At 45.9% G+C, this 25,879-nt stretch overlaps 2 protein-coding genes across 2 annotated transcripts in view; both read right to left on the bottom strand.

Annotated features, from left to right (window-relative positions):
- Positions 1–9,263: 9,263 nt before the first annotated feature.
- LOC114582084 (melanoregulin-like) lies at positions 9,264–17,383 on the bottom strand. The gene is made up of 5 exons (XM_028702862.2): positions 15,088–17,383; positions 13,158–13,317; positions 12,405–12,495; positions 11,948–12,114; positions 9,264–10,257 (listed from the first exon to the last, which is right to left on the bottom strand). The coding sequence occupies exons 1-5, from the start codon at positions 15,162–15,164 to the stop codon at positions 10,072–10,074; spliced, it is 681 nt and encodes a 226-aa protein (XP_028558695.2). The 5' UTR covers positions 15,165–17,383; the 3' UTR covers positions 9,264–10,071.
- Positions 17,384–17,489: 106 nt separating this feature from the next.
- The window catches only part of STARD3 (StAR related lipid transfer domain containing 3), a 28,795-nt gene continuing 20,405 nt past the window's right edge, over positions 17,490–25,879 (bottom strand). Inside the window, exons 11-15 of the mRNA XM_028702329.2 lie at positions 25,152–25,247; positions 24,186–24,265; positions 24,001–24,105; positions 21,290–21,383; positions 17,490–20,164 (exon numbers count right to left, since the gene is read on the bottom strand). Coding sequence (XP_028558162.2) covers positions 20,060–20,164; positions 21,290–21,383; positions 24,001–24,105; positions 24,186–24,265; positions 25,152–25,247 — 480 coding nt within the window. The 3' untranslated portion in view covers positions 17,490–20,059. The remainder of the gene's footprint in view (positions 20,165–21,289; positions 21,384–24,000; positions 24,106–24,185; positions 24,266–25,151; positions 25,248–25,879) is intronic.

Below are 25,879 nucleotides of genomic sequence, written 5' to 3'. Positions count from 1 at the left end.
TTTCAAAAGACGGCTGGGTTTTGGTTTGTTTGTTGCATATTGTCCAACATTCCTCTGATGAAAGTAGGGATGTCCTGTTTAATAATAATAATAATAATAATAATAATAATAATAATAATAATAATAATAATATCCCACCCCAGCCACACTGAACAGCTTCCAACATATATAAAACAGAATAAAACATTAAACACTAAAAAAAACTTCTGTATACAGGGCTGCCTTCAGATATCTCTTGAGGGTTGTATAGTCACTAATCTCCTTGGCTTGAGGGTTGCATAACTCCATACCCTCCAATATTTATCCGGTGAAAATAGGGACATCCTAAGGAAAAGCGGTGCATTCTGTGATCAAATCAGAAACTGGAACAGCTTCTGTAAATCCGGGACTATCCCTCGAAAAAAGGGACACATGGGGGGTCTGGTATTGTTTTGAAAAATCAAATTGTGAATCTTGCCTTTGAAAAAGGACCTGCAGATGAGAGCACACACCTGTGGTCTGAAATGGAGCAGTCTAGGCAGTTTGTTTATTCCCCCCCCCCAAATAAACAAATAACCTTTTCATACATACAGGCCATCATGACAGATATTTTGGTCACTAACCAATAATACACCTTATCAGGGTTTGCCCCCCTCCTCCACCACCAACTACCCCATTAACTTTATGGATGTTGACCTCTAATAACTTCCCTTCTCCCAAGCACACATTCTTATCAGCTTCCCCTGATTTAAAAGCATTCTTGTACTTCTGTATTTGGAAAGATGCTCCCTTCTCTCTCTCTCGCCTTGGTCTTTAAATGGGATTGTGCTTTAAAAATAGAACAAGGACTTGGCAGGGGACTATCAGCGTGTCCTATTCTGGACGGAGAAGCAAACTGCGTGTTTGTTTATTTGGGTGGCAGGTGAGTAGGGAGGGCGAGAACGGTTGTCTCCAAAGGCCATGAAATAAACCATAAAAAGATAATCCTGGCAGATTAGCACATACACAACCAAGCGCACAACCTTCTAGGTGGTAACTGCCTGCTCTGTATGCTGTGTCTCTCCCCGCCCCATTTTCTTTTTAAAGCATTCCCCTCCATGTGGGACCACTTCCTAACATAACAGCACAAACCCCTCCAACGTGACCAAAGGTCAGAGCATCCAGCACGTGGAGTGTGCTGTGGATGGCAGAGGCAACAGGAGACTTCTGGTCTGGGTGAAGCAGTTCTGCCGATTCACCTGAAACTCAGCCTGCAGGTTGCAGCCCATTTTCCCTCATCAACCCAAAGGGTTGTGGGGGGGAGAAAGTTACAAACTGCAGCAAAATGAACTAACATGTATCACCCTCTTGTCCAAGGATCTCATTTATTAAAAGGTAAAGGGACCTCTGAGAGTTAAGTCCAGTCACAAACGACTCTGGGGTTGCGGTGCTCATCTCGCTTTACAGGCCGAGGGAGCAGACGTTTGTCTGCTCCGCAGACAGTTTTTCCAGGTCATGTGGTCAGCATGACTAAGCTGCTTCTGGCAAAACAGAACACTGACACCTTCCCACAGGAGCGGTACCTATTTATCTACTTGTGCTTTGATGTGCTTTCGAACTGCTAGGTTGGCAGGAGCAGGGACCGAGCAACGGGAGCTCACCCCGTTGCGGGGATTTGAACAGCTGACCTTTTGATCGGCAAGCCCAAGGCTCAGTGGTTTAGAGTCCAGTGTTTCCCAAACGTTTTTGGGCAACGGCACACCTGTTTACCGGAAAAAAATCTCGCGGCACACCACCATTAAAGCCCCGCCCCCGTGACGTCATTCGGGGAGCCGGCGGCCCGGGCCTGAGCTGGAAGGAGAGGCGGTGCTTTTCGGCACAAGGCAATCGGCCTGGAATTGTTTCCCGCGCGCTGCGAAAGGGAACAGCTGCGGTCGCGCGAACCCTCCGGCGCTGGGAGGGGAAAGGGCGGAGTCGCAGAGCACCAGCTGGCCGAGCGGTTGCGCGCAGCGTTGCGCTTTTGGAGAGCGTGCGGCTGCTGCTAGGGGATCCGGGGACGTGAGCAGGCCTGGCCCGACCCGGGTTGAAGGAGGACAAGCCGGCAGCGCGCCAAGTGAGTTCGGTTGCGCACGACGGCCCCCGCTCCCCCCACCCCCGCCGGATACTCGCCGCCGCCGCCTCTCGCCCGCCTCCCTCCCACGGCACACCACCCGATGTCTCACGGCACAGTAGTGTGCCGCGGAACACCGGTTGGGAAACACTGGTTTAGACCACAGTGCCACCTGCATCCTTCTCATTTATTAAGTATGGGGAATATTAACTATGAATAAGATATTCAGTTAAGATAGGGTTGCTGTATTTCAAAAAGTAAAAACCAGGACCCCCCGAAAGTTGACTTGCCTAAGATCCAGGACAAAGTGCCACCTTTTGGAGATTCCTCCCAGACTTCAATTCCACCTTTGAAATCCCAGTAATTTCCCACTAGTTAAGATAAGACCTATGGTGCAAGGCTACAGTCAATCCCACATTTAATGATGGGTTTATAGGGAAAAAATGGCAGCCAGTGCTGGCAAACCTCATGGTTGTCTTGCACCAGTAATGTGGGGAGATAGGGTGGATAACATTTTTTTTTAACCGTATACATTTATATTCCAGTTTTCTTCTTTTATAGAACCCAAAGTGGCATCAGTGTGTTTTTCCAGGCATGTGGTTCTCAGGCAATCACCCAACAAAGGCACAGATCTGCTTAGCTTCAGCAAGGTGGCAACCTTCTGTGCCTTCAGACCATACCATGGGAACAGCTGCAGGAGGCTGGTGTGTGTGTGTGTGTGACACACAACATAACTCTCCCTGCCTCCCACTGCCCACTAACTCACCTCCTCTCCCAACTTTGGGAGGGGAGAATAGTCTCAGAGGAATTTGCAAGAGGAAATTATTGGTGGGGTGGGATTAAACATGTTCTCCTCTAAGGGGGATTTCACATTTGCCATGCCCCAGTAAAAGCAGGATTAGGAATGGGTATAAAGGCATTGCTCTGCTCCCAGGTGCCATGCATTTGACAGCCTACTATGCCATGTTTTAGACGGCCTGCTATGCTGCAGGTGGTGAAGCTCATTTTGTAAAGCATGTAAAGCATGAGGACAATATTACAGGAGAACTACAGGGATTGGGGAGGGGAGGGTATCTTTAACAACAACAACAACACACACAGCTTTTAAAACCAATGCACTACAGTGTTGATACACAGCAGGCAGCCGACTTTGGCATTGTAAGGTATTATGGGGCTCAGACAAGAACATGATCCCCCCCCCAAATAATCTTTATTAGTTTTCCGGTTACATACTCCACATACACATAATGTGTTGCATTTTACATTTATACTTGCTCCCAAGCACTGACTTCCCTCCTTCCTTCTTCTGGTTTTTTATATCACATATAATTTTATCGCATTGTTTTCAGACAAGAACATGATTAAAGTCCTGCTGGATCAGGCCCGTGGCCCTTCTAGTCCAGCATCCTGTTCTTACAGTGGCCAACCAGATGCCAGTTTTTATGTTGCATTCTGGTACACTGCTTCCATTTTGAAAGTATTGAGGTTATGAAGTGCTTTTCTCTCCCATTACATATTTTCCTAAGGATGTCGTCATGCTGCAGTCTGTGTGGCCGCCAGCAGGTGCTGCTGTGAACTGCAGCGTGGTGAAAAACTGGGCTCTGCTGGGCCACTGCAACAGCATCAGAGGAAAGGAGGGAACTGGAGATAGAGGCCGGTGAGGAGGAAAACAGGTGGCTCAAGTCTGCAAGAAGAAGTTTGGCGAGATGTAAAGGATAAGGATAAGGGTGGCTTTGGCAGAGATGGGGCGGGTGGTGAGCAAAGCGAGCAGGGGCATAGCCCCTAGTGAATTTTTTTTATTGTTGTTGTTATTATTTTTTACTTGTTTAATTTATATAACGTCCTTTATCAAAAGATCCTGAGGTGGTATACAACTTTAAAAGCACATTGCAGAACATCAAAGATAAAAACATAGTAAAAAGCATACTGATGGACAGCCTAATAATGAAATCATCATCATCATAACAGTCCTTTCCCCCACACTGTTACAGGCCATAGGTTATTTAATAGCCATAGGCCTGGGTAAAGAGGAATGTTTTTGCCCGGTGCTGTAAGAAATGTAAAGATGCTGCCAGGTGAGCCTTTCCGGGGAGAGCATTCCACTATCGGTGTGACACCACAGAAAAGGTGGTATGAAATGGGTAATCTATGGTATGTATTTTTGTGTTTTTAAATTGTAAACTGCCCTGTGATCCTCAGATGAAAGCAGTATAGAAAATATAGCAATAATAACAATGATGTTATTTATGTAGATCTGTAAGGTAAAGGTAAAGGGACCCCTGACCATTAGGTCCAGTCGTGACCGTCTCTGGGGTTGCGGTGCTCATCTCACTTTATTGGCCGAGGGAGCTGGCGTACAGCTTCCGGGTCACGTGGCCAGCATGACTAAGCCGCTTCTGGCGAACTAGAGCAGTGCACGGAAACGCCGTTTACCTTCCCGCCGGAGCGGTACCTATTTATCTACTTGCACTTTGATGTGCTTTCGAACTGCTAGGTTGGCAGGAGCAGGGACCGAGCAACGGGTCACCCTGTTGCGGGGTTTCGAACCGCCGACCTTCTGATTGGCAAGTACTAGGCTCTTGGTTTAACCCACAGCGCCACCCGTGTCCCTATATAGATCTGTACAGGATAGCAAAATATCAGACTTCCACTTTTAACAACAACAACAACAACAACAACAACAACAACAACAACAACAACAATAAATAAAGCAGAGCAGACCCATTCTCGCTCAACAGTATTCTGGCTGACAGACCTTCTCCCATCCAAGTTCTAAGCAGGGAGGTCCTTGTTTTGCTTCTGAGATCAGACAATTGAGGTGAGTTCAGGATGGTCTGGCAGTAGGGTGGGCTGACATATCTTCATAGACAAACCCACAAACTCTCCAGGCCAAACAGAAACTGAGGCTGCATCTGCTTTCCCTTCCCCATCCATTTTGGGAAAAACATTGCTTGTCCATTGCAGATACCATACAGATTGGCTCACGTTGAACAGATCCAACATGCAAGGGGGAGGGGGAGGCAGCTGTGGACTGGGTTGGGTGAAGCATCAATGTGAGGCTTACCAGCACACTTGTGGCCCAGGGGGACTATAACTTGGCTTGCTGTTCCTACAAGGCCCCTAGCCAAAAAAACAGAGGAGTAGCTATTTGTTTTCCCATAGTGAGGATCATAATATGCTGACCTTTGCTCAGGGCCAAGAAGGGAGCGAGACTGTTAAGGCTTAGGCAGTTGGGAAAAACAAACAACACACACACACTTATTGCCATTTTGTTATTTATACAAAGATTTATACCTTGCTTTCCCCACTCCAAAAAAAGAGTTGCTTAAGGCGGCTTATAAAATATAAAAGGCATACAAAAAAACAACAATCCATCAGTAAAAACACAAATGCAGCAGAGAGCAAGAAAACAATAAACCCAGGCTGACGAATTAAATTAAATTGAGCCACAGCAGAACCAAAAGTCTCTGGGAAAAGAAAGCTTTTATTTGTTGGTAGAACACAGAGAAGTCTTGGGGCAAGGAGTTCCACATGCAAAGGATCACCAGCTGTGCCTCAGAAGGCAATGGGCCAGCAGGAAAGAGAGGTTTTAGCCCTTCCCACTTGCCTTTTGTAGGGGGTGTGTGTCAAAGGAGAGCACGTTGCCATCTCTTCCGACTGTGCCCTACCAAATCGGACTGAGTTTCCATCTATCTCCCCACAGGATGCTCTAAGATACTGTCATTTTACAGTGTGATCCTATGCAAATCTGCTCAGAAGTAAGTCCCTCTGAGGCCAATGAGACTTACTCTGAGGTGGATGTGTTGGATTGCAGGTTTAGTTGAACATTACACATGAAGAGAGAGGGAAGGGTTGCTTTCTATATGCTCTCTATACCTTGTACCTAAGAAGGATTTTCTATATTCCCTGTACCTTGGATCTAAGTAAATTTCTGAGCTAATTTGATTTCTGCAAAAGAGGGCCCCTCGCTTTCTCATTTTAGGAATGCAAGGTCAGCTAGCAGCTAGCAAGAGATAGCCAGACCTGCAAGAGAGGGCCCCTCGCTTATTTTTAGGAATGCAAGATAGGAGACGGGAGGAGGGGATGCAGGACGCTTGGCCAGCGAGGGGGCTGCTTAGAAGGCTAGCAATAATAGGCATGCCATTCCATATAGAGAAATAAGTTGAAAACTTTCCAGCTGATTGGGGAAGTTTCTGAGGGGCGTTTGGGGGAGGAAGGAGGGAGCTTTCTCAAGGTATAAGAAACTCTGCAGAGGCGTATTTCTGGGCAGCCAGATTTTTCAGAATCTATTCTGCTGGCTGTCTCTGTGTGCACAGATAATAAACTGCTTTCCTCCAAAGAAGAATCTTTCCTGGTGCTTTCTTTTGCTCTCTCTCTGGATCTGGGGACGCGGGCTAACGATTCCCTGGCATGGACTAGGCTCAGCCTACACACAGTTGGGTTATGTTCTTTTAAAAAAGCATACTGTCTAGCTCTATGATATGGGTAGACGATATTCCAAAAGTGGCTGTACCAATGTATTCATATACAGTGGTACCTCGGGTTACATACGCTTCAGGTTACATACTCCGCTAACCCAGAAATAGTGCTTCAGGTTAAGAACTTTGCTTCAGGTTGAGAACAGAAATCGTGCTCTGGCGGCGCGGCAGCAGCAGGAGGCCCCATTAGCTAAAGTGGTGCTTCAGGTTAAGAACAGTTTCAGGTTAAGTACGGACCTCCGGAACGAATTAAGTACTTAACCCGATGTAAAGGTATTATGTGACTTGACCCTGGATAGCTCAGTTGGTAGAGGATGAGATTCTTAAGCTCAGAGTGGTGGGTTTGAGCCCCATGTTGGCAGAAAGATTTCTGCTTTTGCAGGGGGCTGGACTAGATGACCCTTGTGGTACCCCTTGCAACTTGACAGTTCAGTGATTCTGTTTTCAACCTCTTCAATTCAAAACCAGGGTGCAACAGTTAACGTGGGCATCTGTACACACAAGCAGGAGTATCCCTTCGCATAGGCCTGAGATTCCTGTGAAAGGTGTAAAACCACAGAAACCTTGACAAGGAAGAACAACATCATCACAAGGAAAGTTGTTAAATGAGCTGGAGGTTTGGGTGGGGGGGAAGAAGACTCATTAATTACCTAGCAGTTCTCAGCTGTCAGAAAGGATAGGGACAGGAAGAGGTATATGCGTTTGCATGTCTCTGCCAAGAGGGACAAGGAGAGCGGTTTCCAACATTTCTTGCCAACCTGTAGGCTGGATGCTTGAAACCTGCGATCCAGACTCCAGGAAAAGGCCGCCCTGTGTCCATCGCATGCTTGGGATATTGTGGGGAAGGAGAAGAAAGGGAGAAATTTCCCCAGCTGGGCCTTTTGTTTCCCGCAAACGGAGACTCTGCTATTTAGAAACAGGAGCCAGGGGGATTAGCGGCAGGGACAGCAGCAATCCCTGTCACCAGGCTCCGGGCGGCTTGTATATCAGGGACAGGTTGTACACAGAGAGATTGGAGAGAAGAGGGTGATGAAAGGAGAACAGGTGGCCTGGAAGCACACACAAAAACGGACAGGGAAAAGGAGGAGGAGAGAAAACAACCCTTCTTGTAGAAAGGACAGGGGGGAAAACCAACATTTTATAGGCAGGGATGGCCAATGGGCAACATTTATGTATGTAGTTTGCCATGGACATACACAGGATTATTTTTTTTGCAGGTGCAGTAGAGAAAGCAAATACTCTAGGGCTGTTGTTGTTGTTTAGTCGTGTCCGACTCTTCGTGACCCCATGGACCAGAGCACGCCAGGCACTCCTGTCATCCACTGCCTCCCGCAGTTTGGTCAAACTCACGTTACTAGCTTCTATAACACTGCCCAACCAACTCGTCCTCTGTCATCCCCTTCTCCTTGTGCCCTCAATCTTTCCCAGCTTCCCAGGGAATCTTCTCTTCTCATGAGGTTGCCATATTTCAAAAAGTGAAAATCCAAACTTGTCTAAGTTAAGCTTTCTTTTTTGCAAAATCTCAATAAAAGAAAAGAAAATTGAAGCTTTTGAGCTATTTTTAAGGAAAATCAAAATCAACACTTCCAGAAATAAAAATAATATCCACACTTCCAACATGGGTTGCCATGATTTCCCCCGATTTTTGGAAATTCCACCCGGATGTTATTTCTGACGGACAAATCCTGGATATATGAGCAAACATACATAAATGAAAGGTGGGAACAGGCAAGCTTCTCTCAAAACAAAAGAGAGGGATACCTGCTCACACCTTTTGCCTTGCATCTCTGGTTCTACAACTGCTAAACATGTACAGTGGTACCTCTGGTTACGAACTTAATTCGTTCTGGAGGTCCATTCTCTTAACCTGAGGTACCACTTTGGCTAATGGGGCCTCCCGTGGCCGCCACACAATTTCTGTTCTCATCCTGAGGTAAAGTTCTTAACATGAGGTACTACTTCTGGGTTAGCGGAGTCTGTAACCCAAAGTGTTTGTAACCCGAGGTACCACTGTACTCGCTTTTCAAAGTGAAAGCTGGGAACCTCGGGCTTATGCTTCATCCAGAGGGGGGTAACTCCCCCCCCCCATTTTTATGCCTATGCTGTGTACATTAAACCCACTTCTAACAACCTCCTGTCCTGCCCTCCTCTCTCACACAGGGTAGGGTTGCCATACATCCAGAATTTCCCAACATAGTTGGAATACAGCAGTCGGAAACTGTTTCCAAGTGGAAATCAGTTCAATATCTGGGAAAATCCGGATGTATGGCAACCCATGTCGGAAGTCTAGATTTTAGTGATTTCCCTTAAAAATAGCTTTTAAATTCCCTCTCGGGAAGGGGGGAGATTTTTGGGAGGGAAAAATAGTTGAACAACTTTGGGCAAAACTAAAAAAAACTCAACAGCCTCAGTCCCAAAAACACAGAGCATCAGGGTAACTCAATTTCTGTGTCAAACACCCAAACCCGTGAGCTGTACAAATCATGCAAATTAAGCTAATTGGCCTTTTTTGGCATATTTTGCTGAATATATCCGGCTTCTCCTGTCTGCTAATAATTGGTGGGTGGGTTGGGATAGTTTGTACAGTGCATCACAGTGCGAACAACAGCCCGCCCCCTTTTAAACCACACTAAGGCCTATAAATTATTTTTTTAAAGCAAACATGTGGATGGCAAGTCTACATTCTCAATGTGCTCCGTTGTAGGCTGAAATTCCACATTCTGGTGCTTGTGTAGCACAACTGCAGAAGGAGCCTTTCCACACCCTCAGCCTTATGACCAGAATTGTGCACACTCAGCGCTAAAGGAATCTGAAGTGAATTCAGCTAAAACGAGTTTGCAAGTCCTCTATGTCATATACATAATTTATTATACTCCATGAAAAGCCTCCTAGCTAACTAAAGTTCATCTCATAAAGGGAAGAAAGAGTCTCAAAGATATCTTTCTATTATCTCAGCCTCTGGCCCTGCCATAGGCAAGAGAAAACGCCCTGGAAAAATATGGAGATATTATTATTCATCACCCTGAGAATGTCTGATATTTTATTGTGTTTTTAATATTCTGTTGGGAGCCACCTAGAGTGGCTGGGGAACCCAGCCAGATGGGCAGGGTATTGTTGTTGTTGTTGTTGTTGTTGTTATGAGTTTTGAGTGGCAAAGCCTAAAGTAAAAGTATCAAGGCAGTGTGTGGGAAAGCCCCACATTTTTGGCTATGGAGAACATTTCAGTTCTACGTTTTGGTTTATGTTTTCCTTCCAAATGTTCACCTCCTGTTTTATAGAAAACTACAGACTGAGCGTCGTGAGAAACAATGCTATTTGTTAACTCATGACATTAATACAGAAGAAAGAGGGCAAAGCATGAACAGGAAATGGGGGCGCAAGTTCTTTGTGTCAAAGGGAGTCTCCAACAGGTTTGTGGTTCAGTAGTCTACTCTGAATACATTCGTTCTTCCATCCATAGGTTGAGTTGCATCCGCCTCTTCGCACTTTCTTCAGTGTCTGCCTCACTTCCGTCTTCTCCTTGGCTTATTCCCCGTCTACGCCCTCCTCCATCTCTTCCTGAGCTTCGTTGCTCATTGTGACCAAGACAGGACCAGGTGTTGTAGGTCCTCCATCGCTGGAAGAGCCATCGTCCTCTTCGTCCTCCACGGGGTAGAAGTGCCGAGCCGCTGACAGGAATTCATCTCCCACATCAAGGAGAAGCAGCCTGTCCTAGGGGAGGAAAGGTGACAAAAATAAAGAAAAAAGGTGATAGTGTTGGGTACATTGAGACCCCACAATAGAGCTGGCCTAAGACACCTGAAGTAGAAAATTTAAAAATGATGCCCACACCAAGCCAGGAGTAAATATCGGATTCAATTACATGTCACCTCACAGTAATTGTGAGGTAAAATAATGGAAGGAGGGAGAATTGGAATCCTTGGGTCACCAGAGGGGTCAGGGATCCCCCAAATCTTTAAGCAAACAAAAAACTAATTTTTGCCAGCTGCCTCTACCCCGCTTTTAAAAGACATATAAAACACATATAAAACAAACTGAAGAAATGGTCCCTGTTTGGGGCAGGGGCCAAAGTACTTCAAGAAGCGTCTGTCACGAGGAGGATTCTCAGGTTCTTAGTAGCACAGGCCTAATACTGAATGGGTAGGGTTGGAGTATGTAATTAACTACAAAGATACAAGTATCTGGTAATAAAATGTAAATTAGATTTATTAAAGGAAGTCTGAGTCTAAAAGCATTCAAAAGGGGGAAACGGAGATAAAGTGATTTATTGTTGTTCTGCTCTGACTGTTTTCTAGCCTAGGAGACACCCACCCTTTGTTGTAGAAAATAGTTCCCAATAAACTATTTGGCAGAAGAAGAAGAAGAAGAAGAAGAAGAAGAAGAAGAAGAAGAAGAAGAAGAAGAAAACAGGAGCTGGCACACCCTTTATTTAATTATTTAATTATTGCAGATAAAGAACAAAGCATTCTTCTTCCCATCATCATCATCATTAATATACCGCCCTATACCCAGAGGTTTCAGGGTGGTTCATAAAACAAAATCAAAATATAAAACCACAAAATATATAATCAAAATTAAAACAACCTAATAACCCCCCCCAAAACCCCACATTTTAAAAGGGCATAGTATGCCAATGAAATCAACCAAAGTCCTGTTGCAGACAAAGGAGAAGATTAAACTGAGATCTTTCTACCTCAAATCGAGAGAACTGACTAACCAAGCAAACGCCACGTATTTTTTGCCATTAACAAGGCTACCTGCAGAAGGGGGAGAATTTCAAAAGGATTGCTTTGTCCTAAAGGCATCACCCTCTATGTTGAACAGAAAACTTGGCATCACACTCCCAACACTAGGAGGAGGGGAAATGTCACCCTTAATTTGGAGGACAAAGAGAAAAATATTGGGAGAGGGTGGCAAGATATTAAAGGATTCGTAAGGCCAATCAGCACATTAGAAGGAGTCAACTCACAGAGGCTTCATGACACTGGAAGCAGTTACAGTGGTACCTCAGGTTACATACGCTTCAGGTTACATATGCTTCAGGTTACACACTCTGCTAACCCAGAAATAGTGCTTCAGGTTAAGAACTTTGCTTCAGGATAAGAACAGAAATCGGGCTCTAGCGGCAGGAGGCCCCATTAGCTAAAGTGGTGCTTCAGGTTAAGAATAGTTTCAGGTTAAGAACAGACCTCTGGAACGAATTAAATACTTAACCTGAGGTACCACTGTATTTGAAAACCACAATCAGGCTACCTGGAGGAGCTTGCTTGTTGCTTCTACCTCCATGGTAGATTCTATGCCACTGTAGGTTAGGCCCACAGCTTCTGTCCCTGCAGTGATGTACTGGACAGACAAGCACATGCCCCAACAGAAGTTTCTACCGAATCCTTCCTCTACTTACAATGACAAAGAGGTATCTCTCGGGTGGACCACCACGATGCCAGCCAAAAATGGTTGTCTGCTCGGCCAGGGCAGTGTGGATCCTGCGGGCCTCTTGAGGATTGCGAAGGGATTCATACGAGGTGCTGGACGTGACAGTGAGGAGCCCATCTGCTTCAGCCTTGAACCCTACATTGGGAAGAGATCATTTATGCCCATATCCCCTCCAAAAACCAACTCAATAAATAATAACAAGAGCAGCCCTGTTGGATAGGAACAGAATCCGGTATCCGGCTCTCACAGTGGCCAAGGATAGGTAAATAATAGTCTTCACCCCTCCAAAGTCAACAGGGAGAAGACTCTAGTAGTTTTTAGTCATGGAACACTAAAACCAAACTTGAGAGAAATGAAAGTGAGTAATAGCTCTCCTAACACTCTCCAGTTTGGTCTGTGGTGGAAATCCCCCAAGGACACCATACCCAAGACTTCTAGGATTTGCTTCCATCGGTCCTTCATCTTCCGACGGATCTGCCGGTGAGCGATGATGTCAAAGCTCAAGCGTCGGTATTCCTTTGTCAGGATAAAGGAGACCATCAAAAAGAATGAACCACTAAGCTATGTTTTTCAGCAAAATGCCCACCGTCATGTAAAGTATGTGTGGAGAAAGGCCTATATATTACAGGGATCTCTAAAGGGCTGCTTTGTGTGTGCAACTACGTGTGCATTAACACACTGCACCCCACTGAGGCCCCTATTCCTAAAGGTCATGCCACTCATGCAGATTGCGTCTACGTTGCATCACTTTTCTGGCTCCCATCCATGGATGCAAACAGCAGAATGTGGCAGACAATTAAGGGGTACATCACTGCTCTTTCCGATGCTATTTTTGTCAGGAAAGGGTTGGATTCCTCCAAGAAGTTTATTTTGGCCCAATATAACTCAATGGAAGCAATTAGCCAACCCCACCTGCATAGCCCTATGCTGGTTTTTATTTGTGGGTCACACTAGGGTGCGACAGAACCTAGAAACCAGTTTATATTATTTTAATGCTTACATCAATGCATCACTGTATTTGTGGGCACACATACACAATAATTCTTGTCTGTGGACATCCTTGTCTGGCACTTATCCCTCCAGATGAACCAACCATATCCGACTGTACGTGGGCAAATGTCTTGCAATTAAATTCTCCCCCAAACAAAAATATTCCGTGCGCAAGGACAACAACATACCTCTGATCCCCGGTGCGTTTTTGACCTTTTCTCCAGCAACATGTGGAGTTTATGATCATCATCCCGTTCCACGTGAGTCTTGTCCACTGGTTCATTCCACAGGTTGACAGCCTCTAATTCCCGTCGTTTCTGCAACTTGTTGAAATACTGAAGTGTGTCACTGCAACAGAAAGGTTACAAACAAACAAACAAACAAATAAACAAACAAACAGCATCACAATGGCTGCTCTTCAAACTGAGACAGGACTCCTAGGTCTACTTCTCACCAAGTTCTCACTCAGTGGTAGAGCACATGCTCAATCTCTGACATCTGTGATTGTCCCCTGTCTGAAACCCTGGAGAACCTTTGCTGGTCATTGTCAACCATACTCTGCTACATGGACCAATGGTCTGGATCAATAGAAGGCAGCTTCCTAGGTACTGTATCTGGTATCTGGGCTTTATCACTTTGGATTGAAAGTGGGAGCTCATATGGGCAAATGCTTCTCACATAACCTCCTCCATTTCTCCAACGAAAATAGGAAAGTCCAGTTCTATTTTTCTAGGAAAAGAAGTACTGGAACTCACCATGAACACCTCCTCTCGTTCTCTTAGAATGCAGTGACACCCACCTGAGAGGTGCTGGCAAGTTCCAGCTGAAAAAAAGCCCCAGGAACATTCTATTCCATACTCTCCAGCATTTCTCCAATGAAAATAGGGACGTTCTATGGAAAAGCGGGACATTCCAGGATCAAATCAGAAACCATGACAGCTTCTGTAAATCCGAGATCGTCCCTGAATAATGGGTCACTCAGACGGTCTGTTCTCTGTACAAAAACAGTCCCTGCACAGAGACAGTTAGCATATTGAGGGAGAGGCATAGTTTTCTCCCTGACAAGCTAATTGTTTTCATGCACAGAAACAACATTTCTTTCATGTTGTGATTCCTGCAACTTCAGTCCAAAGCAGTACAGCCTGGGCACAGGTTTACCATTGCAGCGAGAGCAATGCATCTCTTTAGCCTGGTAAATACCAGGTTAGGATTGGAAACCTTGGATTTGAGCCTTGCTACACAGAGCCTAGGACTTGCCGATCAGAAGGTCATGTCAAGTGCAAGTAGATAAATAGGTACCGCTCTGGTGGGAAGGTAAACGGCTTTTCCGTGCGCTGGTCTGGTTTGCCAGAAGCGGCTTAGTCATGCTGGCCACATGACCTGGAAGCTGTACGCCGGCTCCCTCGGCCAATAAAGCAAGATGAACGCCGCAACCCCAGAGTCGGCCACGACTGGACCTAACGGTCAGGGGTCCCTTTACCTTTATGTACATTTATTCACAATAATTTTTCAGACTAAAAAGTCACCCTCAGTTAAAGTAGACCAATTAATTGAAAGCTAATTAATAGAAGCATTTAACGTTGCAGCCCTAGAATTAAAGTGTGCATATAATTCAAGAGGGCTTTTGTGAAGGCACACACAAAGATTGTGACTCAAACAAAGCACTGTACATTGAAACAGTAGCTAAACTGTGAAAGCAAGAAAGGCGGAATCCTTTCATTACGCATCCTCTAAGTTACATAACCAAAACACCATGGCAGGAGGAGGAGGTTTTCAGCAGGCTTGGGGGAATGCTAAGATTTGCAAAAGTAGAACTGAAATATTTAGACACAGAACTCTAATGGAGGAAGGAAATGTCATCTGGTTGTTGGGAGTGGGGATGAAATGGAATATCCTGGGAAAGGGTGGGGTTGTCTGGCCAACTGGGGCCCTAAACAGCAATATTCTGTACTTCCCACTTCCTGAGGGATGGATTCCAGAACTGCCAGCTTCCGTACAGCATCACTTTGAAAGCAGAACACACTTACCTTAATTTATGCCGTTGTCTGCCATTGCTTATTATAAATTTGGCAGAAGCTCGGGGCTTGCTAAATGAAAAAGCTGATTTGTAACACATACCCAACCACCAATGGATTCTTCTCCAGTTCATCTTCTATATGGCAACAGCAGCTGCAAACTTTGTACCAGAAGTTCATCTCTCTCTCTCTCTCTTGCAATGTGTTGTAAATGCTAAGACAGCCTCGAGACCAGCATCTTGAAACGCGTTAAAAACCAAAGTTAAAACAGAAGATGGAGAGAAAATGGATGGGGCAGACAGTAAGTCCAAGTAGTAAAGGAACTCTGCTTGGGGGGTGGGAAGGCAAAGGAGTTCTATGGATTCTCTTTAAATATCATCTGCACATCATAAGCAGTGATCATGTGAGATTCTCCCCCTTCCGCCATAGCTTAAGGCCTTTAAAACAAACTGCAGAGTATGAAATAGTGTATTGTATGTTGCCTCCATGTTTATATGGAATGAAAAGTAGGTTTGTTTTTCGTATCTTCAAGAAGCGAGACTGCAGGATTGGATGAGTTGCGAGGCACAGTGGAGCCACATGAAGTCAAAGGAGCAGCGGCATGGAAAGGCAGAACAGAAGCCAGGCCTTGCTGTGTTATCCACTGGGAGAAATCCCGCCATCTATTCCTTTTGCAACCAGCCCTTCCTCCAAGCAGCTCAGGGTAGCATAAATACAGCCATCTCAGTTTATCCTCTCAGCTACTTTGCAAGTTTGGTTACAGTGGGCAAGACAGTGGCTTGCATCCAAAGAGCTTATTAATTGCCAAGTATGTTGTTTGAACCTAGCAGGGCTGGTCCTGTCATTAGGCAGAGTGAGGCGACTGCTTCTGGCGGCTTATGGGAGGAGGCAGTGGTGCCCCATAGCTCTTCTTCCTGAGCTCCCCAACCATTCCTTCTGTTGGAGAAGAGAGTTGTGTGTTGTGCATCTTGCCCTCCCCCTTTATGACTGACTTAGGGTCTTTGCTTTGCCCTGTTGTTAGTACTGAAGTAGGATTCAGTGGACATGGGTGGCGCTGTGGTCTAAACCACTTGAGCCTCCTGAGCTTGCCGATTGGAAGGTCAGCAGTTTGAATCCCCGCAATGGAATGAGCACATTGCTCTGTCCCAGCTCCTGCCAACCTAGCCGTTCGAAAGCACGCCAGTGCAAGTAGATAAATAGGTACTACTGTGGCAGGAAGGTAAACAGTGTTTCCATGCGCTCTGGTTTCCATCATGGTGTTCCATTGTGCCAGAAGTGGTTATGCTGGCCACATGACCCAGAAAGCTGTCTGTGGAAAAACGCCGGCTCCCTTGGCCTGAAAGTGAGATGAGCGCCACAACTCCATAGTCGCCTTTGACTGGACTTAACTGTCCAGGAATCCTTTACCTTTCTTTTTTACCTAGGATTCAGTGGCCAGCTCAGTTAGCTACTAGAGGTGGAAAGAGCATGTGTATGGGCTATTTTGCCCATTGCCAGAGGTAGCAACATGTCTTGGGCCAGCCTTGGGAGTTAGACTATGCCACATTCCACCTTAAAGTACTATGATAACAGTTTAAAAACAGTCATGGCTTCCCAACTGCCAAAGTGGATTAACCTGCAATCGATCCATAGTGGCAGGGACCTCTGGGAACTGTAGCTCTGGGACAGGAATAGGGGCCCACCAACGACTCTCTGTTTCAAGAAGTCTTTGGAGGAAGTCATGGCTGTTTAGATCAGCCTTACTCTGCCCAGGATTAATAGAATAACCACATACCCATTTGCAATTCTTAGCCTCTTCCATTTAATTTTATGTCCCCACTTCTACTATAAAACTCATTTTGTGACATTTTGGGTCGTGCATGGATTTGTTTCCACTGGAAGGCCAACATCCTATCTTGTGCTAAAAATATATATATGCTCACAGGAGTAATCTACTCATGTGGACAGTAGATCTTCAAAGCTGCAACCCTGCAGAAGTTCACCACTTGGGCGGCACACTAGCTGTGCAAGTAGACTGCACCCGTGAGCAGTTTCTAAATGTAAGTTGCTAACTGGTGTTATCAGATCAGACTCTCTATATTAGAATTTTCCATCTGTAAAATGCTGAACAATAGTAAATCTGCTTCCCAGGATTGCTCCTAGGGCAAAAGCAACAGAACACTCTGAAATTCCCAGGCAAATGATCTGGGGAGGAAATCCCACTGAACACACGGAGATTTGCCCCTGGGAAAGCAGGGTTGTGATCATGCTGCCAAAACGCCAGTAAACTGTGTAATTGTTTTATTCCGCTTTCCAGATAATTACTGTCTCCCAAAGCAGCTCACATAAGTTAAAAGAGAGGAGGAGCAGGAGCTAGTCTGGAACACAGGGCTCAGCAATTAAGGTAAGAGTCATATCCTCAGTGTGGGATGTTCAAGTTGGTAGATTAGCTCCGTTCTTCAGTGATGGAGATTTGAAAGTGAAGGGATATCCCATGCTAGGCAGAAAGACACATTGAGCCAGAGGAAAGTTGTCACTAGATTTTATTAGATCAAGTAACAAAGAATCAATGCAAAAGGCATATGTGTTATTCAAGTGGCTTTTTAAATGAGGTGTGCAGGTCCACTCCCCATGCACACATAAAAGAAAAGTTTCTGTGCATTAGAGTCACGAAGTCTGTAAGCCTCCCTTTTCACAGTCCATTTGAAATGCTTACGAACAACCCAAGGCGCTTTAATAAGATTAATAGCCGATTCTTAGAAACGGGAACTCGGGCAAATCTCCGATGCTGGCAAAAAATGCAGAAATATTGTAAAGCAAGTCACTTCGGACAACTTCCCTGGATGGCGAGCCTCTTTTTCATCCCTGGAAGCCTATCGTGGTGTCTGGAAACTCATCCCACCCCGCAATAGGAAAAGCTTCTTACAAGCCTCCCTATTCCGACAAAGGTATCAGATGGAGGGGACAGGACTTCCTACAAGTTCCACCCACTGCACAAAACACACAAACAGAGGCAAGGCAAAGGGGAGAAACCAGTATACAAAAGTATGGGGGGGGGGCTCAACTGCTGAAAATACGCCTGCAAGAACAGGTCTGGCACACATGCTAGTTGCCCTGTTGTTGTGTAAGCCAGGTGTGCAGTTTACTCCCCCAATAAATCCAGTGCAGAATATATTTATTTGCTTTCATTTCAACCTTTTGACCTCAAGTCCTGCCTTGGGGTCTTAAAATGCACTGAGCGAGCAAGCAGCCATGCGTGACTCTCGCTACAAGACTAATTCTGATTCAAGAGCCTTTAAAAGTGCAGGAATTGCTTGAGAAGTCATCTCCCACACATACAAGCCAGATTGCAGTGGGATGGGAGAGAACACAAAATATCTACCTTAAGGCTGCAATCTCTGTGCAATCCCCCATACTACTTCTGCTGAAAGTTGTCCCGCTGAAGTGGAGAATCACAGGAGTCAGTGCGGTTTAACCCAAATGGCTTTGGACAACAGTTGACATTTGAGGCCAAGAACTTTGGACACTTCTGGTAAGTTGCGTGTTAGCTCTGTGCCAGGATTATTGCACTTATTATGTTGAAGCAAAGGCATTTCACTTCTGCCCCACCCTCCTGTGTCATGAAACTGATCCTCTGAAGGGATTAGAAATGTCGATTCCACTCAAGGCAAATTCAGTCAATGTCAGACCAAAAGGCCTGTAGATGTTATGTCCACCACATCTCCAGCTTTCTACACCCAAGCAAGGCGGGGTGTGGGGAGAGAGACACAGAACTCAAGGCTCTGAAGATTGATTCATGAGCCACGTAGTTTTTCACCTGGAGAATACTGGTTATCAACAGTGAATGCAGGAGAGCAGAGGAAGGCAACTTAAGGATTTTGGGGTGCGAAGGAAGGAGGTTAATATAAACATCTGCCCTGGATATAGGTCTATACTAGTCTCACTTCTATGGCAAACCCAGCTCATGCTTCATGAAACAACAGGCTGCTTTCAATGCTTAGCTCCGATAGGCACCAGGCAGGACGTTTCCAAGGATGCTCCTCTACTACACACACACACACACACACACACACACACACACACACACACTGGAGTGGCAGATAAGGGCTCTGGCCTCTCTCTATATTAACAAGTCAATAGAACCGATTATAGATCTTGGCCTCCATTACTAACATTTGAAGCCTACTCCAGAATGATGAGGCCACAATCAAACCCAGGAACCACCAACCAACCACTGGGTCAGTTTAGTCTACGGAAGCTTATTTTAGAGTCTTTGCTACTCATGGGTAGGAGGAGAAACTGGAAAATAAAGCAACACGGAACTGGGAACAGCAATGCTTTCAAGCCAAGGTGTCAGTTTTGGTGCACCGCTGAAGACCAGGTACTTGACAGGGGGCAGGAGATTTCGTTCTCTCTGGCCATTACCAAGCATACAATAGGCAAATTTCATCCAAACATTCGGGCAGTAAAACCTGGTGACGCCGTCACAGCTATGCCGAAAGGTGGACGACCAGTAGCAGTGCCTGGGACACTTTCTGGCTTAACCTGCTGCACTTCAGCCGTGCGACTGTGTGTGCAGGTTATCTGATGGTGCACTTCTGTTCCGCCATGGAAGGCAACTGGATAAGTTCATGGACGCACAAATCATGATTACACCCAGGGAGAAAGGAAGGGGGCTATACAGGTAAGCACTTAGCAGATTCTGGAAGCATGATCATGAAGGAATTTGGCACATCGGAATCCATACATGGCTCAAGTTCTAGTAGCAATGTTAACTTTGATCATCGGTGAAAGGCTTGAAGAAACCACCTTGGTGCTTCTCACCAACTCGCTTGGGCACGGACCACCTGCTTTGTCTCGACCTCCCTCTTGCCATTTGGTCATCACCTTCAGCCCTTTACCTGGCTGACAACCTGAAGACACAAGGAGAGGCTCTTCAGCCTGATCCAGAACGTCAGCTGAGAGATTTTGTCTTTGTTCTCTGGCAGGAAGAGAGGAGAAGAAGAAGAAGAAGAAGAAAGATACTCCAGTTCTTTGGACCTTGTTGGGTTTGAGCGCGCTCAAAAGGCAACATCAGAGCAAGGAGTTCCAAGAACCTAAGACCTCGCCATGACCTCCATAACACGTTTGCGCAGGTGGAAAACAAATTCCGTCATGGTGGCGCTCAAGCTTTGGTTGATGAGGTAGCGGGGAAGCCGGCCCTGCAGGAAGAGACGAAGGATGAAGCCAGAAAAGCATCTTCAACACTGATACAGGTTCTGAAGCTGCAGTGGTCTGCCTGGCCCAAACTGGCAGCATTTCTCAGGTCTTTGCCCAACATCCCCTTTGCTTGGAGATGCCACTAAATGAACCCGAGGCATCCAGTGCTAAGCATGTGCTCAGCCACTGCTCTCTTTAAGCTGGGGCAGTAGAAATGAACGTAGGAATATAGGAAGCTGCCTTATGTGGAATCAATGCTTTGGTCCACCCACCTCAAGGGTGGGCAGTAGCTCTCCTAGTTTTCATAAGAGAGCGCTTTCCCTATATCTACCTGGAGATGCCAGTGGCTCAGCTTGGGGTTTCTCCACATGCAAAGCATGAGGTCTACAATGGTGCTATGGCTCCTCCCCTTAAACCATAGGATTAAGAGAATGCCACAGAGAAAGGAACCGCAGAACTGAGCAATTTCTGATCGCAGCTGGCAAGCACGATAATCCTTAACTGTGTCGGTGGGTTGTCAGTCACACCGCAACATTTTGTTACAGGTAATACTGTTATGTTAGGTATATAAACACCACAGGATAGTATTACTACTACCACCACCACTATTACTATATTTATTAAATTTGTATACTGCCCCTATACCCATAGATCTCAGGGTGGTTCAGCGTAAGATCTCCTTAAAATCTCCCTCTTTCTTGCATATTCCTCTGTTCAGTACCTCTCTCTCATCTCATCGGTCCAAGTTATATCCCCAAACAGGGCACTCATTGCCTAGCAAAGCTATGCAATTGGTCTGATTCTGCATTCTGGAGGGAGAGCAGCCCTCGCCTCTTACTTGGACCGTTCTCCAAGACACATCTTGATCCTCAGCAGTACAACCACATACAACATTCATCAGAGGGGAGCAGGAATGGATTTTAATGGCACTACAGCATCTGGGCCACATTGCCGTTTGATTCACATGAAAAACGTCTAATCAGGACCCAGAAGTTTCCAAGGTTTGAGACCTTGGAGGTGACAGCAAGCCATTTAAAAAGCAAAACACAACAGTGGTAGAGCAGGAGAGAAATGGTCACAATCTGGCTCATTCAACTGAAAACACTCAAGGACAAGACACGCCTTACCTTGAGGTCTGTATTGAGTATCCAGAACAAGGTACAGAGGTTCGGATTAGTGGGACATTTCAGAGCAACGAAACCACCTGGACCATTTTCCGCTCTGGAAAAAACCAACAACAAGGGGGCGGGGAGGGTTAGAGTTGTCACAGCAGAAGCAATTTAATAGCTGCTTATTACCTAGAACAGATGTGTGGAGCCACATGCCCAGGAGCTGAATGTGGCCCTCTGTGTCTCTCCACCTGGCCTTCCAGACTCCCTAAGCCATGCCCCCTCTCCCCTGGCTTGGCCCGGAAGTGTTCTTTCCTGATTGGAATGTGTCCTTGAACTGCGACCATGCCTCTCGCTGTCTGGCTGGAGAACGGAAGAGTTTTGCAGAAACCTGGCCTATTTCATTGGTGGGATATATGCAAGAGGAATACCCATTGCCCCACCTACTTTTGCCTGTGGCCCCACCCCATCCCCCATCATGCAACCCTTGGAAGGCTGCCCATGGAAGAATTGGGCTTGATATAGAAAATCCTGTGCCCAAAGCAGTGTACTCTGAAATCATGAAAATATCAAGCACATACCAATTTCCCCCCTCTTATGAGTAACTGAATTCCCCTCCCCTCCCCCCCAATACGGTTTTAGAGCCACACATTTTTTCAGCCCCCTACAAAGAAACCCACCACAAAGAAGGTCTTGGCAGGTCTCCTCTTCCATAAATGTGACGCCATGAGACAAAAAACCCCTCCCTGAGCACTTTTCTGAAGATGCTGATACATGCAGCAGGGGTTTTATGGCATGGGCCATAGAGGAATGAGTTCTCACAGATAACTTGGGCCCAGGCCAGGCCATTAATGCGGCCTAGGACCCTCGTACCTACGGGACCGCCTCTCCTGGTATGCCCCGCGGAGGAACTTAAGCTCCATAAGTAACACTTTGGAGGTCCCAAGCCGCAAGGTGGTTAGATTTGTCTCAGCTAGGGCCAAGGCCTTTTCAGTACTGGCCCTGACTTGGTGGAATGCTGTGTCACAAGAGACTAGGGCCCTGCGGGACTTAACATCTTTCCGCAGGGCCTGCAAGACAGAGCTGTTCCGCCTGGCCTTTGGTTTGGACTCAGTCTGACTCTTATGTTTCCCTCCCCTTTTTGTTTTGATTTATGGGCTACTATTAAAATGAGGCTGCATTTTAAATTATATTTTAACCCGTATTTTAATAAATTGGTTTGTTTGTTTGTTTGTCCCCCCCCCCCCATTATGTTTTATTGTAATTTTATTGGTGTTAGTCGCCCTGAGCCTGGCTCTGGTCGGGGAGGGCGGGGTATAAATAAAATTTTATTATTTATTATTATTATTAATAACTTCAGAAGCCATGAGCATCTGTGCATGTTCTGCATTTCTATGGGAGTGCCTCAGTTCCCATTTAAAAGAGGAAGCTCCTGTTTTGCTGGAGGAGTGTGTTTGCTGTCACCGAAAGCAAGTTTTACAAAAGAAATCCTAAGTCATCCCTGCACCCCCATCCAAGGGAAATTAAACCCAGCCCTTGGAACGTCTTGCCTAGCAAAGTGGAAACCAGAAAGGCAACAGCAGTTTAGAGGGAATGGTGTTTGGGAAGAGGAGAGCAGGGTGCAACAGGTGTCATGCCTGTTCCATTTCAGTGTATGGACACCTGAAGTAGAAAACTCATATTTTCAACCACTTCCCACGCATTTCAAATGCTAGAAATCCAATCAGCTTGATCAAGACAAAGAGACAAGGTGTGTTGTATTTCATCATGCGCATGCGATTTGGGGAATGTACGCTGCCCTTCTCACAGATTTCCCCCAACAGCTACGCAGACGCTGAGCTAAAGGCCAATGGCTTTTTAATGCTATTAGTCAGAAAAATGATGTTGGTGAGCAAAGACACCCTGGCTGGTCACCTGAGGCAGAGGCTCTGAGAACAACAAAGGGGGCCTTGATGCTTCGGCAAGAGCTCTGCTCATCACAAGACAGCAGCTGGGAACCATTTCGTTGAAAAGCTGGTTTGAGTGGACACCTCAACACCCGCGACTTCCCCAAGGATCAAGGGTTACTGACTGTCAGTCACATGCAAAACACCTTTCTTGTTTCCCCATCTTCATGAAACCTTCCCCTACTGTGCTATTTAGCACTGAAGAGCTCAGGTTTAGTTCTGGAGAAGGAGAAAGGGAAAAGGTGCCCTTTCCCCTTTGCTTCCTCCTAAAACTTCCCCATACAGTACAGGGAGGGGGATATTTTAGCCCTGTGGTGCAGATTCCTCTGAACCTAATGTCCACCTCTCCAGGATACTAAACAATCAGAGGTTCAGCCAGGCTAATTCCCCCTCTCCCCAACCCAGCTTAGCATTCTGTTGGTTCTAGAAGACATTCAGTCCTTGGTTAACCAGGTTGTTAATCCCCCCCCCCTTTTAATTTTTATTTCTAAATATCTGAGGAGTCTCCCTAAATTATGCATAAAACTACCATATAGTTTCATGTCGTCTCATTTCACATTACATACTAGTCTACCCAGTTTTAGAAGTATCCAAGGTCTTATTTTCATTTTGGGAAGTGCTGGTGTAATTTGCATTGTGTCTTATCCAGGTGGATTGTCCATGAAACTTTTTACTTTTCAGAAATTAAAAGTCAAAGACTTATGCACGATTTAAGCTGGTGCATCGGAGGAAACCTACAGGTAGTAAAATAGATCAAAGCACCACCCATAGGACTCTTTATACCTGACATATTTGGAAGTAGGGGGACGTGCGCTGTGAACTGTTGCCATCCCTGATGAAATGTACCGGTCTCTCCTCCTCTCAATCCGACGCACATTTATGAAGTCCCTGGGAACACAAAACAAGAGGTCATCACCCTCCTTTAAAAAGAAAGGACTGTCAAGGGTCAAGGCCAAACCAGGACTCACCTGGGTGACACAACGCCAGCAGCAGCACCAGCTGCCACATCGTAGGATACAGTTGTGTTGTCATCAATCCGTTGCAAGATCTGTCGAGAAAGAAGAAAAACGAGATGCTTCCCTCTACCTCTGCTGACATAGATCTATCTAAGAAAACACAGCCTCTCTCTCTCTCCAGGAATACTGCCTATGGGAAAGACAGAGACCTGATGGGAAATGTTCAGCACCTTCACAAAAACAATTCCCAGTTAGATGGCGAGGAAACTGTGATATCATTTGGTTCAGTTGAGCGCAGGGCTCCGTGTAGGACTTTGACATCAACTAAGACAGAAGGACTGATGCTTGCAAGAAAACAAAATCTAAAAGCTGCACCATGAACCACCTTGCAGAATGCCACATAGAGCCTTAAACAGGGTTGGGTTTATCCCATTAGATGGTTTGCGCTTCTAAATCATTTTGCCACGCCTCAGTTCTGTTTCAACTAAATGTGAAATGGTTTGCCCTGTGTGCCTGCTCCCCCGCAGGCATTTCAGGATGAAACCCCACAACACAGTGCAGAAGTAGCAACCCATCCCTCAGCCATGCAAATGGTGTCAAACTCCCAAGCGGCAAAAGCTTCCCCGTTCACGCTCAGAAAGGTGAAACAAGGCACTCAGTGGCAGCTTCATCACAAGCAGCTTCTGAGGAGCTCAAGGAAGTATGCAGAAACTGTAGGACAGGAAAAACTTGAAAGGTTGCCATGTCCAGCAGAGATCAAGGAAGGACCTCAATATACAATCCACCCTAGCCCAAAACTTCCTCCCTAAGTGGGCAACACAGACAACAATTCACAGCAGTGAGAGATGCACATACAAAAGGTTTTCGTTTGTTCCTGGTGTTGCCCCTCATCAGAGACTAGAAGAGATCGAGAGTGACTAAAGCCAGGAGTTAAAATTTAGGGATAAGTAATTAGCAGCTGAGTTTGCCAAGACTTACCTGGCATGCTAACAAGGTTTTATTCCACAGGACCATCTTCTCCGGCTGAAGAATCATCTCCTGGTAAACTATCTCGGCAGGACACTGTAGAATTGCCTGCAAGGGAGGGAGGCTTGTTAATCGCCCAGCTCTCTTTTACTAGCTCTGCCCTGTCCCTCTGAGGGGGGTTTGCCTACAAAGTCCCCCAAGGGATGCAAAGGGAACCTAGCTAGGAAGAGGCGACAAGCAGCCCCCCCCCAAAGCCTCTGAAGAGTCCTAAAGAGCCTTGAATATGGGGAGGAAAGGGGCAGCAAGAATGGATAGAGGGAATAAATAATGAAAATGGATGAAAATGCCTTATTTTTGCCTTGTGGTTTTTCCTATGCCTTGCAGGGCATGGGGATGCCTGTATGGAGGATGCAAGAAAGGTCATTTAAATGAAGACTCCTTTGATGTGTGAATTATGGGTGAGCATGTGGATGTATGACTGTGATTTTGGCCTAATCCGTAGCCGGCAAGTAGACCATAGTAAGTAATGCCGAAGGGACTTCAGACCTTGGGCTGAAAAAGGTTCCCAGCCCCGATTTGTTGAAAAAGGAAGACCGCTGCCACCCAAGTTCTCCAATGGGAAAGTTTTCCAAGAGGGATGAAATTAACCCAAGCCAATGGAAACTAAAGGATGATCTCTGGGAAGCTTAGTTACCCTGTGGCAATGGTCTTATTTCCACTGGGCAGCTCCCAAAAAATGA

Source organism: Podarcis muralis, chromosome 13 (genome assembly GCF_964188315.1).
Source record: "Podarcis muralis chromosome 13, rPodMur119.hap1.1, whole genome shotgun sequence".
Lineage (NCBI taxonomy): Eukaryota > Metazoa > Chordata > Lepidosauria > Squamata > Lacertidae > Podarcis > Podarcis muralis.
The sequence above is the reverse complement of the archived record's forward strand: the minus strand, read 5'-3'. Positions and strand labels throughout refer to the sequence as shown.

Bases quoted from the DNA above. Each gene is read 5' to 3' on its own strand.
- LOC114582084 (XM_028702862.2), bottom strand. From the start codon at position 15,164: ATGAACTTCTGGTACAAAGTTTGCAGCTGCTGTTGCCATATAGAAGAT. The intron at 13,318-15,087 runs GTATGTGTTACA...TTTCTGTTGCAG, and splicing joins AAGAATCCATTGGTGGTTGG to TGACACACTTCAGTATTTCA. The intron at 10,258-11,947 runs GTAAGTAGAGGA...TTCCTCCCCTAG, and splicing joins AGAGATACCTCTTTGTCATT to GACAGGCTGCTTCTCCTTGA.